The following is a 16,170-nucleotide window of genomic DNA, read 5'->3' on the forward strand; positions in this document are numbered from 1 at the left end:
GGAATTATAATTGTCAGCTTTTTTACACATTTACGAACATAAAAATATATTCTTTGCAAACAGCAACGAAAGAAAGATTACACAAAAACATGAAATTAAAAGTCGAATATTTAAGATACATGTGTAAAAAATAAATTGAATACATAAAGTCGTACTATTGTTTAAGTTTAAAAACCAATTAAATGTCATGATTTGAATTTTACATTGTATTTGTTCATACGATTTACTGGGCAGAAGAACTAAAAAGTAAAAAAAAATGTCGTATCGTTTCAATGAATCCCTGCTATATACGGGCACTTCAAGGGACTGATTATTATAAAATTAATATGTCTTGTTTTAAAAATCTTGTAGTCACTTTTTTAAGCTCTTTTTTTTCATCAGCACTACGGGAGAAGAACAAAAATAATATAAATAGATAAAATAAAAGACAAATGGTTGACTGAGTCCTTAGAGTGGCCCCACGTTATTGCTAGATAAACAAACAAAAGACAATGACAAATCTAAACATTTTGTTTTCTTTCTTCAAACAGTCCTTTAAAATGCGTATTGAAATAAATAAGAATTATTTGTGACATTATGATAACAGTGAGCGAAACGACTGATGTGAGTGAAGAGAACATTTTAAAATGATGTCCTCCTTATCCGAAAGATCTGAGAAGTCCGATTCGGCGAATTCGTCACAGATAAGAACGCCTAAACCAGTTTACGTTTGTTCTGTTTGTACAGATGAAGTAAAAGCCAAATATCTATGTCAACCTTGTAAAAAGTACTTTTGTGAAAAGTGTAAGAGCAGTCATACAAGTAATGTTCAAAACGCTAAACACAAATTCACAGAGATTTTGGAAACGGAATCAGAGACACCGGATTTGTCACTTGATTTGGCGAAAGTGAGTTCACCTGAAATGCAGAAAACACCTCCAAGAGTAGTTACATCGTCGCCCAAAAATACTGGTCGAAGTACTGGTAGAGCTAAAAATCACAATGATCATACGGTACACATAGATTACGGTAATACTCCTCGAGGAAAGTACAGCAAATGTCAAAGGCATCCTACTAAAGACATACAACTTCATTGTGTCGAGTGCAACAAAATTGTATGCAGTGAATGTATTGTCGAAATACACCAACGCCATCAGTTTGTCAGCATAGAGGAAGCGGGGACAAGATTGAAGGGTCATTTCCATACCATTCTTGCTCCGGTAAAAACATTTTATCATGATGAGCTTGAGACGGCGTATAATAATTTGGAAGTTGCTGAAGAACAGTACAGTGTTAAAACAGGTACATGCTTTACATAGTATTTGGTTTTTTATGTATCTTAATTTTTACCTAAATTTTCGACAGTGAAAAAAGGTCTGTTATTTGATCATTGATATTCTCGGGAAAGCGCCCCACTTCAATTATCTTGGGGGGCACAACTTGTAGTGAGTGTTTTTGCTCCACCAAAACCTCACTGTAACTATAATATGAAGAACAGTAATAAAAACGCTGCGCTTTTGTTTGTTTTTTTTTACGTGCACGTAGTGATCATTTCGATTCGTGAATTGGTGCATCACATTCTCTCTTTTTCATGACTAAGTTATGCTAGCTATTCTCGATGAAGTCGAACAAATGCAAATGTACATTAACTTAAATGAAATAAAGTGATAAAGTGTGAGGGGGACGATTTCGGCATTTTAAAAAGAGTCACACAAAGCGCAAATTTCAATATGAATATTGTGAAGCCCATTATAATTGCCATATAGCAGAATAGGAAATGAAGATTTTTGAAAACTTCTCACTTTGCGCAGTATTTTTATTTTTATTACTAATACATATTTGTTTTACTTTTGAAAACCATCAATGTCTTTCTTTTCAATGTGCACAAGCAACGTTTTATCTTGAAACTGCATTAACATACCCTATGCCGATTGCTTCCATCAATTGTCGGTATGAAACAAACTACGAAGTAAGTATAAATGCAGGTATAGTAAATCATCAGCTTTGAAATGAACAACATGCGTATACAATTTCATGGCTATTAAATACTGACCGAATGAACCCAACTTAAAATTAGGTTTCTGGCTTTCTTGTAACTAAATGTGCGTCATTATCATTCGCTCCTTGCGGAAAAAAATGAGACGTGTATATGATTGACCTGTGCACCAGGTTACGTCCTTTGTGCAATTAACCATCATTATGGTTATTTTATACAAAATCTAATTCTTGATCGTTTAGAACTGATTCTCCATTGTCAATAAAATTGTCTTCTATGCTGGTATTTTATTAGTTTTTCTTACTATTGTGCAAAATGATAGAGCCATTATCAATAGATCCAAATTACTTGATAGCATTTTGTGGATCTGTTGACGAACGGTAAATTGGGTAGTAAATTAGATCAATAAATAACAGTGACCGAGACTGAGGCTTTCCTGAAGCGGAAAATCAGAATAAGACGAGCTATATAAGATACATGCCTAGACTTCTGAAGTTCTGTCATTATTTTCCTTTTCGTTAATTTACAAATATGTTTTTCGCATATACGCCAGGTCAACATAAAATCATATCATATATATAAACAGCCACCCTTTATGGAGCGAATACAATAGTCAAGCTTTCTGGGCGAAGGGTTAAAAAAAGTACATACTAAGTACGTGTTTGCAATTATTATGATGTAACTCATACATTTTTTCTATTGGAGATAGACCATAGATTTTTAAATTCCGTAATATCTCCAATTCTTCAATGCTTGATAAGCTGAGATTTACACATAGATTGAGCAAAAATATTTGAAAAATAGTGGAGATATAATACTATAAAATATTTTCTCGTAGAATGGAATGTAGAAATCTCGTATAATTATAGTTTTAATGGGAGATAGACAATCCCCCCCCCCCCCCCCCCTCCAAAAAAAAAAGACATAGAACACCATAAGAATCACACGGCAATATCCATTGTTATCATTCATGAATATTAAATTCTGATTAAAAAGAAATAAAACAAAGAGGACACTAACGCGTAACAAGCTCTGAAAATAGCATATTAGGTATTGCAAATTCAAACTGTAAAAAGTTTTAAGTAATCTGAGTTTTCAGAGAAATGCTATAGAAAATGAGATCATTAAGTTTCAAGCTAGTTGAATAAACAAACGAAAAATTAAATTCTGATCCCACAAAGAGATCCTCTGTTTATGTTGGTGACTGCCCATTCAAGATATTTACAACCGGGGAGTATGATTAGGAATCAGTTTGATATTTTAACATCTGCAGGATGCTATACAATAAACATGCAGAATTTTAACTGTCTATTATATACCAAAGAATCGCACGGCGAATAAATTTCTCGAGATCTACATAAAACTGTGTCTTAAATGCTTACTAACGATACCTTAAGTTATCTTAAATCTATATGAATATTTTCTTTTCAGAACAAACTATTGACGAGATACATAAAAGGGCTAGTCAGCTCCATGATGACATAGACCGTATACGAGACAGCATTATATCTTCTATAGAAACTAAACAGAAGCAAGACATGGATGAATTTGTAACAACGAAAGAACTTCTTAGTGATAGACTTGCTCATACAGGTGACGTCATTAGTCGCGTAGAGAACGCAATCGAGAACGACAACGACACATCAATGCTTAGATCAGAGCATGAATACACAACACTTATTACCAATGTTGATAGAAATTTATCTCTCCGAGAACCAAAACCATCACGATTTGCTGCAGGATTGTCTACTGAAGAACGCGTAAAAGATCTTTTTGGTAATACAGTTCAGATTGATGAACCGGACAATACAATGGCGACTTGGCGCATGCGTGGCGAGGACAAATTAGAAATTAGCAAAGATCTTGATCTCTCTCGTGTTCTCTCCGTACCAGTCGGAGATGGTCAGCCAATTCATACCATGGTAGCCCTAGGACATGCAGAAGTTTGGTTTTCAACTTTATCAAATTCTAAACAAGCACAGCTATTTGGAATAGATGGTCGAATTGAAAAACCGTTGGAGTTAGAATTTAGTGTGAAAGATCTATCTGTTTCTCGTCCAGGTGATCTGTTCTTATCTTGCTTTGACACGCGCTGCGTTAAACGCATCCGCTTAAATGGAACAGTTGAGACATTTTTCAATACATCACCACTTCATCCTTTAGGAATTCATGTATTGAGAAGTGGATCGGTAATGGTGTGTGTTGTAGATCAGATTTCAACTAATATGAAACAGATGAAACCATACAGCAAGCGTCAACTTGTCAAGGTATCGAAAACAGGCAAGGTTATTAAACGCATGGCTTATAACCTTGACCTAAGGTTGTTCACCCTTCCATTCAAAGTCAATGAATCAGTCGATGAAGAGCTTGTTGTGTTGGATAAATCCAGTAAGGATAAGGGTAGACTAATCATGTTTACCCGAAATGAGCAAATTAAATTCGTATACAATGGTCCACAATCAATTCGAACCGAATATCCATTCTGTCCTATGGACCTAGTGTGTGATAATTTTGGTCATACTATTGTTGTCGATTCAAACAACAATGCAATTCACATGTTAGATAAATTCGGAAAGGTTTTAAGATTTCATCAGATAGGTCGAGACTGGATTGATATTCCATGGTCAGTTGCTGTTGACAATAGGGGACTTATGCTCGTTGGTGATTCTGCAGGGACAATGCATATTATGCGTTATCTACTTAATAGTTAAATTCTAAACGTGAGTTGAAGACCTTTTGTGAAAACAAAACACAATTTTATGATATAAATGTAAAACTTATTAATATATATCGATATCCGTTTTCTAGTGTATCCATTTCCCTTTCGCTTGGTCAAATATTTCTTACTTTCATATTAATGTACTAAGTGTTATCTCATTATTCTAATAAAGAGGTTTTTGTGTGCAACTCTTCCTTTTAATGACACTTTTATTGTACTATTCAAAGTATATGCGTGAGTAATTATACGTGTACATGTTATATTAGCCCGTGTATTGTAAATCAAAATCACACTTTTTAAATTTCGTGCATCTGAAGAGCTTTTCTGGTTTTCACTTCGACCTAAATCATTTAAAATTAAAGAAAAGTAAATCATATTGCTAGATACCATATGAAAATGAACCCGTTCTTCCTTTGGAAAGAGTGCGAAATCAACAATACATCAAGTAATTCGTTCTTCACACTAATACTTTACAAATGAGGAAATTTTAAAATGAATCTTTATTTTTCTCCTTGGATATGATATCAAAGAAGAGGATATGTCGATTCTCTCTCTTTACAGTCAAGTATACATATTTTATTCAAGAATCCATACAAGGAAATTTTAATCCTGGTATCGATCTATGATGAGTTTATTAATATACATTTAAGATGTAACAACTATTATTGATACAGTCAAAAACTCCATTTAAAATAATGTTATAAGGCATATATACTGCTATTGATGTCATTCAGATGGGGATTAAAAAAAACATTATAAAGGTCTAATAAAAGGACTGTGAGCATAGAGTTTTTAGTTTGAATCGCGCTTATAAATTCATGTAATTGAAAATAATACTTATAATGTCAGTGCGTTTGGAGTATTTAACCTCAGCATGATCGTTTAAACCGAACAATTTGAAAGACAAGGATGTATAACCTTCTGAATACATGAGGAGCGTATGCCCTATAGGGAACCAAAAAGAGAATAAGTCGAAACACTACTAGTATTCCTTTGTAGAACGTTTACACCACAAGACCTTTATGGATTCAAGCCAGGAATTGCATTCGGAAGAAAAAGTGGTATTTTTGGCTTTTACCAAAACCAACAAACACGCACAAAAGGTAATATTTCACCTTAAATTTTAACCGAGTTCTGCACATTTGTTGAAAAAATCTGGCAGATACAATTGATTGTTACTCATTTCACGGCACAAAAGGCGTTTCAAAAAAATCAACAGGTTATTTTGTTTTGCATTGCTGATCGGTATCAAACATGTTACCACCTCTACATGAGAGTTTAATTGATTTGAACAATTTCTACATTGAGTTATCACTCTTTGTATGGAAAAATGTCGAGGATTTAGACGCGTACTGGAGCTTCTTCAAAATGTCGTAAACGAAGATGTTGATGTGAGTGACGTATTTTTTGTGGAAAGGCTGTGTTTAATATTCGATTCTGGTATTAATCACAATTCGATACTTTTCTTCATATAACATCTATAAAAGCTAAAACGAAGCACCATTATTTTTTAAGAATATTTGGAAATATTTCGACGATTTTTTTCCTGTAAATAATCCTGCAAATGAAAATTATCCACCACAACTCCCTCTAGCTTAATTCCAATGTTAATAGAAACAGGTGTCTTTCTTTAGAACCTTGGTATTAAAATTTCTCATGATAATCTTCATTCCAAATTTGTAATACTAATAAACGTGACGACATTTGCTATTGTTTTTCTTATTTTTTCTTTTCATGATGATGTTCCTTTGGCTCCTTCAAATCTTGTGAAGTGTACATTTTTGTTTGCAGTTCTTGAATCACATTAATAAATTTTCCTTAAAGATCAAGATTATTGGTTTTTTTCCACAAAACCTTCAAATTCCTGATCGACGTAAACCGAACGGCCCTCTACAAAAGTCATCTTTTTTTTAGTTTACTATTTACCGGTTTTCTCTATCCATTATTGTTGTACTTTTTTCAAGATTATATAATAAAAATCACCATTGAAGGGCTTTATTTATCTCCAATAAACAGTCAATTGAAGAAAAAAAAATAAATGCAGGTACATGTAACTTATTTATATATCTTGCCTTAATTATCATTTGTTTTCATTACCTTTCTAAGTAGAACAGTTTCCTACATAAGATGATTTAACTATACAATTTATATAATATATCGTAATTTCAGAAATTCTAATAAAGATTCCGTTGATGGTTTAAGTCATTTCAATAGATATTGTCTTGATGATCATTTATACTGTTTACAATGTATGTATTTCTATTTCATTATTCAAAAGCAAGATAATGAGCAAAAACATGTTAAATGTTAAAATCTTCAGCAAGCAAGGCTACGATATAAAAGAAAATGAAAAACGCATTATTATGAACAAATGGAGGTGGATGTGAACGTCAATGAGATAGCAACCATCGTACCTAAAAATCTAAAGATATATAGAGTTAAACAACAGAAAGATGTTTATACCATATGTCAAGCTCTATACCCTTAGTTTAGCTATATATAGACTAGTAGGGAATACATTGAACAGAAACAAGATTCTTACGTCGTAGCAAAATGTCCAACTCCGTTGTATACTGTGGAATACAGTCATAAGTATGCTGCAATAGGCTGAGGATAGTCAGAATCCCATAACTGAACCAGAAAACATCGACATGGTTGTAAAGTTTGGTCACTGACATATTATGACAAACAATATAATAATCCTACCAAGAATGACAGCTTTCTGTCAAATGGTATCAGAAGAGTTGGATTTACAAGGCATCATTGTGTAAGAGCAATTATAAAAAATGTCAAAGTGTCAAAAGTCGTGCAAAAATTGTTAAATCAAAATGAATGGAGAACATGTTCAATACACATTATGATAAACAATTTTACCAAGTAACAAGAATGTGTCCATAGTACACGGATGCCCCACTCGCACTATCATTTTTTATGTTCAGTGGACCGTGAATCTGGGGTCAAACTCTAATTTGGCATTAAAATTAGAAAGATCATATCACAGGGAACATGTGTACTAAGTTTCATGTTGATTGGACTTCAACTTCATCAAAAACTACCTTGACCAAAAACTTTAACCTGAAGCGGGACAGACTGACGAACGGACGGACGGACGAACGAACGGACACACAGACCGAAAAACATAATGCCCCTCTACTATCGTAGGTCGGGCATAAAAAGTTTTCTTGCGAACGGTCTCAGAAGTGTTGCGTTCATAAAGTGTCGATGTCGTTGTGGTACAATAGCCCCCAAATGGTCAAAGTCGCATAGCGTATGAACAAACTGTCAAATCAAAATGGGGTATAGTATGGTCAACAACACATGTTAAAAAACAATCCTACCAAATATGAGAGCTGTCTGTAAAAAATTTCTCCGAGTATTTTTGTGATACAGACTGACGGATGACACCATTACCATGTCTCGCGCGTGCGTGCGCGGGACAATTACCAAATATCTTCCATCAAAACCAGATTCCCTAAAGAACAATATTTTTAGGTTGATGAGTTGAAGTATTACAAACATCAACTTTAAATCAAATATATATATTAACTAAAAAACAAAAACCGACAAGGATCTTGACTGGACAGGCTCATGAATATGTTTTGTTTTAGTAATCGGTCATCATCTTTTTAATTTTGAACAGTGGAAAAGGGATAGGTATGGATTTAATTCAAAAGATTTAAATTCGATAACAACACCGACATTGTGCAAATTGGGTATAGAATGTTTCTTTGCAAAATAAAAAGTTGAAGTATGTATACATGAATAACAAACATAACATTATTTAAACTTGTTTATGCCTTTGGTAACTCTAACAGTAAAACAAAAATATACAATACTTTTAAACAATTAACAAAAGACTGAATATTCAAAAATCTTATACAGATAATACGTGTAATATGTAAACCTTATTTTACATATTGCATTTGTCAACAAGATTGATGAATTAGGTGGAAACAGTTCAAGCTGAAATATTATAACAAGAATTTGTTGTATTGCGTGTTAATATGTATGTATCTTGCACATTTTTATAACCTTTCTAAATAGATAAAAAAAGAATGGCTTTAAATGCGTTAAACTTATAATTCCGTGTATGATTTGTCTTGGTTAACACTTGTAGTATGTGCACACGACAATCAAAACATGTAAAAGCTTTCAAATTCAGTGTTAGTTAAACTCCTAGGAATTGAACTGAACTTTCCTTTCAACTAAATCCTCATTGAAGGTTACGAATCAATAAAGATGCGAACACTTTATGGCAAATGTATATAACTTATCCTCGGAATTGTTTCATCCTGCAAATTAAATTCACAAATTTAATAACGTCTATTTGTTTTTCATCTCCAGCTGAAGCCTTGATTAACTGTTCAAGTTCTGTCTCTTCAAAATTTCTCCCAGAAGAAGTTTTCATGGCTTTTAATTTGTCCCATAATTTTTCAATGTCAACTTGACCAGTCCCATCCTTTTCGATTTCCTTGAATGTTGCAAGAATATCTTTAATGCTGAAATGAAAATAAAAGTTTCTATATATACTGCATAACAAACAATCTATACTCTTGAATTGATGACATTTTCTATAATAGCCCATATCCTTAACAGAATACTTATCATTATAAAACACTCTTAACTGTTCATCACTTTTTTTCTATTTAAAGATTGTCGTATATGCTGAATTTGTGCTTTTTTGCTAATTTTAATATCTATATGTCCGGATCAGTGGAGGAAGCATAGCTTAATACATCTGAAATAAAATATTACAAATGATAAAAGAGAAAGACCATTGTTCCGTTACATAACTAATATATGAACATTTTATATCCTACACTAGATGTTAATGACTTACTCTTCACCCACTGTAAAGTAAAACTGTTTATACTCCCAATAACTGAGTTCTCCGTTGTAATCTTTGTCAAACATGTCGAACACTAGACTTGCTTCTTCTGCACTGAGCTTGTATTCGGTTTCAAACATCGTCAGAGCTTGTGGCTTGTGAAGACGGCGTACAAAATTTTGTGTGTACTTGTCAAATGCCGCATCTGCTTCTTTCCTGTAAATTTATCAAAACATTATTTTATTGTGTAAAAAAAATAACATCACTGTATAGTATATATCGTACAACCATAAGTGCCGAGAGAGCCTATATAATAACTAAACCTTCAGTGAGTGCTTGCATCTCATATATTCCAGTGTGGGAACTTGAGATTAAGTATACTACTGAAAATAGAAGGTCTGCATGAGACGCTTATCCTGTCGACTGATCTTTATATACTTCATGCGATTCTCTCGGCTTTTGTTTGTTACCTTGATTTGTCGATTTATGTCATTTGAACATCGTTGACTGTTGTCTAAAATCAAATACGTAAGCAGACCGTGGCATTGATATTAATTTTTTTTCATTTCAGAAATGTTAATTTCATCTCATGATAAAAATTACAATTTTATAATTTTGTTGCGTCCAAACCGCTATTCTGGATTTGCATTCATGAGAAACGATCAAACCCAACATTTTGAAAGTCAAGGCTGTAGAACTACTGGAATACATGAGTAGCAATGACAAGACTTTGAAATATGTTGCTTTTGGTCGAGTGAAAAAGTAACAATTTTGAATTGATCTTGCCACCTGAAAGATTATGATTATTGATTGTTTTACAACTGCTTATTTTTTGCTGCTTTTAAGTGGTTTCATTATTTATGACCTCTTTTGTTCAGAGAAGTATGTAGTCTATCTGGATACTTTAACTGTCAATTAATTCCACATTTATCGCAGTGAATAAAGAACTAGTTATTAATGGTCATAAATATTCACGTAACCCTCTCATTTAAACACATTTTTCAATAAAGTGTCACCTTTAATCGTCACTGTGTGGTGAGAAATTGTTAACTAATTATACCATCATGTCCACCTCGTGGCTATTGGTTTTTCCAGAAATTAAATACAAAATATTCCCACACAACACTACTGTATTGGCTATTATATCTATGATATGACCGACATGACATTTCCTTTGAAAAGCTTGGACATTAGAGTCAACGAAAACTGACCGTAGAAATAAAATATGCTGTATAAAGCCAAATGAATGTTTGATGTACAATCGTCTCGTTTTGATATAAAGCTAGGAAACATTACATTTATTTACATTTGACTATTTCCCGAGAATTATTGGGTTAATTTGGATATCGAGATACTTTTTAAAAAACTTTCAAGGGTAATTTGTTAAGTCTGAACTTTTTTATTGCTGTCAGAGGGAAAAGATTGTTTCCAGTTTATTATCTGATTGCAGATAATCGCTTCTGGTCTACCTTTAAACACCTTGTTTGGAGAGCTTTTAAAAAACGCCCGTAATTTATAACGATCTCGAAAAAAGCACAACTTTTATAGTTTTATTGAGCTACATGGGACGTTCCATATTATATTTTAACTATGTCTACACGGAGTTTATCTAAACACAGTCAGGACAAATATTCATCTTTGAATTTGATGCGACTGTCATACAAGTGAGAGGGTTTAGCTAGCTATAAAACCAGGTTCAATCCACCATTTTCTACATAAGAAAATGCCTGTACCAAGTCAGGAATATGACAGTTGTTATCCATTCGTTTGATGTGTTTGGTTTTTTTTTTTATTTTGCCATTTGATTGGGGACTTTCCTTTTTGAATTTTCCTCGGAGTTCAGTATTTTTGTGATTTTACTTTTTTCTTAAGATCAAAACAATTCCTAAGGCTAATTGAACAGTTTGTATTGGGTAATCAGCTTGCAACTGGGTCTTTCAAAAACAATACTTAAGTCATAAATATTCATGATAGATGCAATTGCTTCAAACACCTTAAAAAGTGTAGTCTCCACTGAACTTTAACATTGAATCTGTTTACAAAACTCCCTTTTACATATTAATAGCTATCTCATTCATGTGTCAATGTAAGAATACATACATATATTATTTTGAAATAATTTGATAAAACGATATTGTTAAACCATGCACTATCAACGTAACTATGTTGAAAATTCAAATCTTCATGGCAAGTGATTTCATTGTACTTTAATTCACGGTCAATAAACTCAAACTAACAGAGAACATCAATATCACCATTTCAATCATCTAAATGTTTAATAAATAGCTGACGGGATGAATAAATAAAATAGTAAGTAATAGCTTTATCTCAATCGAAACCTCACATACATTTTTCAGGGTCTTCGGTGGCCAATTGGTCTAGATGTTTCACATACAGTGAACACTAGCCTATCATCCCCAAGGTTTTGAGTTCGAACCTCACTCGTTACGAGGCGCTTTCGACCCGGATCTTTATTGACTAGGACTGCAAGTTTTCCTGTCTTCACCAATAAAAAGTTGTCGGCATGAAAAAGCCAGGAGTGCCGAAAGTGGCGTTGAACACCAACAATCAATCAATCATATATCTTTTGTAATAAGGAATAAAAATGTTCGTTAAAATTAGTTAATATGTATTTAAACTAAAATGTAAATTACTTGTGAGTTTATCTACATTGCGTTAATGCACATTAAATGGTAGTTATGCTGTCTTCTTGTAATGAAATTCGATTATTAACCATATGTGGCGTCAATTAATAAGAAAAAATGTTTACTGCACTAAACACGACTCCTATTAAATTGTTATATCAGTGAATCCTGGACGACAAGATGAGACATTTTGTTGTATCAACAGCTTAGTTTTATGTCAACAGACATTAAGATAATGATAATATGATACATGTAAAGTGTTATTTTAATATATGTGTATTTTAAATCATTTAAGCTGTAGGTATCAAAATTATTGACTCATGTTTAAAGTAACTAGAGATATTTGGCATCTTAAGAATTTTGACATTATTTTAAATTTTTTTATTAATATAAATGAGATATGATCATTGTATATCTTGAAGCACAGAACAATTGTTATGTCAAACATGATATATATTATAATAAAGACTAATTGTTGGAATCTGTAAGTCAAATGGCAAACTTTAATGATTTTTTAACTACATCTGCAACAAATGTATTTTTTGAAGTACACGCCATGGTCAAACTTTAAGACAGTTCATCAGTTTTTACGTTGGATTAACATATGCATAATAGAATGGATGCAGTCAGTCCCTGTTCTTTTATACTGAAAATGAAATTAACACAGTTTATCTTTTTGATAATTGTTACTACAAAGCTCCCAGTATGTACTGTACACTTTAAATCCTTTCTTTTCCCCATAAATGTCAATAATGACAACTAGACAACAGTGTCTCGCATTCCATTTGACTTATAAGGTTACAAAACCCTCACAAATTAATTTTTGTTTTTATTGTGTTACAAAAAGACTTCTGACACACATAGGTATGTCGAACTGTATGCAAATTGTTCCAAGAAGCCTTTTTCTATTTGTTCAGAAGGTAAAGAATACCAGAAGTATTGAGGGCAAGTGTATTCAGAATACTGTATGCAAGATTTTGGATTACAAATTTAACGGAATATATATAATCTCAAAAATGGTTTTGTTATAGCAAAAATTCCAACTTTTGATGTCTCTACACTAAACCCATACATTAAGACGAATAACAGCAGGTTGAGTAATTTGAGCTTATCAGTACCTGCGAGTATTATTTCATTCGAAAATGTTTATTATTTTATCCTTGTATCTTTACTTTTAAATTTGTTATTATACCGTTAGATTCTAAAAGTTCAATTATTATTTTTCTGTAATTATTTAAACTGTACATTTTTATTCCCGATTGATCGGGATTAAAAAGGCGATGGTTAAGAAATACAAAAAAAAGCTTCATACTCCTCCCCCACCCTAAATCCGTTGATGCATCTTCCCAAAGACAAACCCTCGTTAGTGATTGTCGTTAGTTATAACGAATTTGATTTATTCGTCATTCAGAGAATTCGGCGTTGTTTGCAGATTGTTAAAATCGATAACTTAACATGACTAAGGTCGATACAGAGCTTAACATATTGTGTATAGACTGTTGTTGAAGACAGTATGAGTTAGATACATATTGTGTATAGACTGTTGTTGAAGACAGTATGAGTTAGATACATATTGTGTATAGACTGTTGTTGAAGACAGTATGAGTTAGATACATATTGTGTATAGACTGTTGTTGAAGACAGTATGAGTTAGATACATATTGTGTATAGACTTTTGTTGAAGACAACTGAGTTAGATACACATTGTGTATAGACTGTTGTTGAAGACAGTATGCGTTAGATACATATTGTGTATAGACTGTTGTTGAAGACAGTATGAGTTAGATACATATTGTGTATAGACTGTTTGTTGAAGACAGTATGAGTTAGATACATATTGTGTATAGACTGTTGTTAAAGACAGTATGAGTTAGATACATATTGTGTATAGACTGTTGTTAAAGACAGTATGAGTTTGATACATATTGTGTATAGACTGTTGTTGAAGACAGTATGAGTTAGGTACACCCATGAGGGCGTTAGCTCGATTGGTTATATATAATTTACACCAAGATATTACTGTCAATGCAGAATGATAGTTTTCCATAATTTAGGATGGGGAAGGGTCTTTCAGCGATTTGACCATATTTTATTGAAAAGCATGGTAAGTGCAGGGTCTCCAATTTCAGGTAACGACATCTTGTTGTAATTGACTTGTAGATGTCTTTTAATGTATTGTCGTTTGTGTGTGTGTTTTCTTTTCTTTTTTTTATGGGGTTTTCCACTTATATCCTTGTAATTATTGTTGATAAATAATCATGATTTAAAGTAAAGTTTATATCATAGAACCAAGATTACCCTCTGGAGATTACCCAAATAAACCTTTTACTTAAATTTGACTTATTTGGTATGCGCTTTCATTATAAAGGCGGTATTTTAATGAATAGTTTACTTTCGTGATAAAGTGAACACAAAATTTAATCTGACGGAAATAACAAACACTGTCAAACGATTTAAAATTAATGAAGAATGCACGTATTGATTTGAATCATGTGAAGTATAACGGAAGTCACAAACTTTAAAAGCATTTCACCTTCATATTTGTGGTATATGATTATGTAGCCGCATTCGTTACAGAACAAAAACAATGCAGTAACTGTAGTATGTTATAATTTTTATTACCTTAAATGTCCAATTGTTTCATTAAAAAAACAGACTACCAGTGACTATATCAGAACAAGTATGTATGTGTGTGTGTTCGTACGCTTTATTGTTTACCACTAATGAATACAAGCTGATAAATGTATCGTATGAATTATAAGAAACATTAAGTTTGACGTGTGTAGTGAAAGTGTCAAATGTGTCACCTCTTCTCATTCATTATTGATGAACAAGTAAACCCCCCTTAAACTGGCCTCTCCATCTGCTAGTAGATTAGATAATTTTATTTGTCATCTGTCCTGTATCGCGAATGAGAATACTAATCTTATTAACGATAATAAAAACAACTATTTTCTTAAATAAACTTGTTAAGGTGTATAGATAATATTTTTTGGTACATATGTAAATACCTAGGGCTCAACACCTTGTCGATCAAACGATGCTGTCATAACTTAACTATTTAAATAATTAGAAAAGAGCTTAAAAATGTCATGACGTATACATGGTTTACAGACACTCTTCTCGATTACCCATATCTGGATGAAATGAAAATTAATGAATAAAACTTTCCGAGTACTTACGGCAGTTTCTTTCCCGCCATGATGTTATATTTCTAATATTGTATATATGCGTTGTAAAAAATTGATGGCAACTTTCACATGTATAATCCAGGTAACATTTGGTGAAAAATGAAAAGGTTAATAGTTGAATTAGTATAAATGCCGTAGGAAACCAGTCATTTATATGCTACTATAAAATGATGCGCATGGGCACTTTAAACAGTAGCACACGACAGGTCCAAAATATAGTCCGCGCATCAAAGCACACCTGATTAATAAATATACTACTACCTTGAGTCATATGTATCACAGAAAAACGTCAAAAAATCAATAAATTCTCCATTTGTTTGTCGCTTAACAACATAAGATTAGGATGACTATATTAGGTAATATTGGGAAATATCTTACGTAATAGATCGTTTATATTTCGTTCAAAATATACAAATAACTTTAAGCAATTTTACAAAAATGAATTAATAAATACTTGCATATGTAATGATGTATTTCAAAATCGTTCGTATTATGTTCTGGCAATATTTTTTTTAATAATTGGTTGTACATGCATATGGTAATGTAAACCGATTGCAGTGTTTGCTGCTTATGCAATGGTGCAACAGCAAGATGTTTTTTGTTGGGATTAAAACGATTAAGGCGTGAAAGGCAGGTTTTCCAAAAAGAACATCTCCTTGTTTTGATTTATATAGTATAGTCATTATTTCCTTAAGCCGTTCCCCATTTAAAACTTTTTATTGTGTCCTATCAGGAAATGTTTTTCCAAAGAGCAGTGGTAGCAGGAAGGAGATTAAATCGCTCGGCTTCCCAATCCTCTGAGAAAAAATGAA

At 32.5% G+C, this 16,170-nt stretch overlaps 2 protein-coding genes across 2 annotated transcripts; one reads left to right on the plus strand and one right to left on the minus strand.

The window, feature by feature from the left end:
- The first annotated feature begins 499 nt into the window (after positions 1–499).
- On the plus strand, positions 500–7,650 carry LOC127730344 (uncharacterized). The gene is made up of 2 exons (XM_052238716.1): positions 500–1,281; positions 3,407–7,650. The coding sequence occupies exons 1-2, from the start codon at positions 627–629 to the stop codon at positions 4,684–4,686; spliced, it is 1,935 nt and encodes a 644-aa protein (XP_052094676.1). The 5' UTR covers positions 500–626; the 3' UTR covers positions 4,687–7,650.
- Positions 7,651–8,471: 821 nt separating this feature from the next.
- On the minus strand, positions 8,472–15,592 carry LOC127730345 (uncharacterized). Its single transcript, XM_052238717.1, has 3 exons — positions 15,350–15,592; positions 9,535–9,738; positions 8,472–9,193 (listed from the first exon to the last, which is right to left on the minus strand). The coding sequence occupies exons 1-3, from the start codon at positions 15,367–15,369 to the stop codon at positions 8,965–8,967; spliced, it is 453 nt and encodes a 150-aa protein (XP_052094677.1). The 5' UTR covers positions 15,370–15,592; the 3' UTR covers positions 8,472–8,964.
- Positions 15,593–16,170: the final 578 nt, after the last annotated feature.

The sequence above is a fragment of the Mytilus californianus genome, unplaced genomic scaffold (assembly GCF_021869535.1).
Source record: "Mytilus californianus isolate M0D057914Y unplaced genomic scaffold, xbMytCali1.0.p SCAF_2, whole genome shotgun sequence".
Taxonomy (NCBI): Eukaryota; Metazoa; Mollusca; class Bivalvia; order Mytilida; family Mytilidae; genus Mytilus; species Mytilus californianus.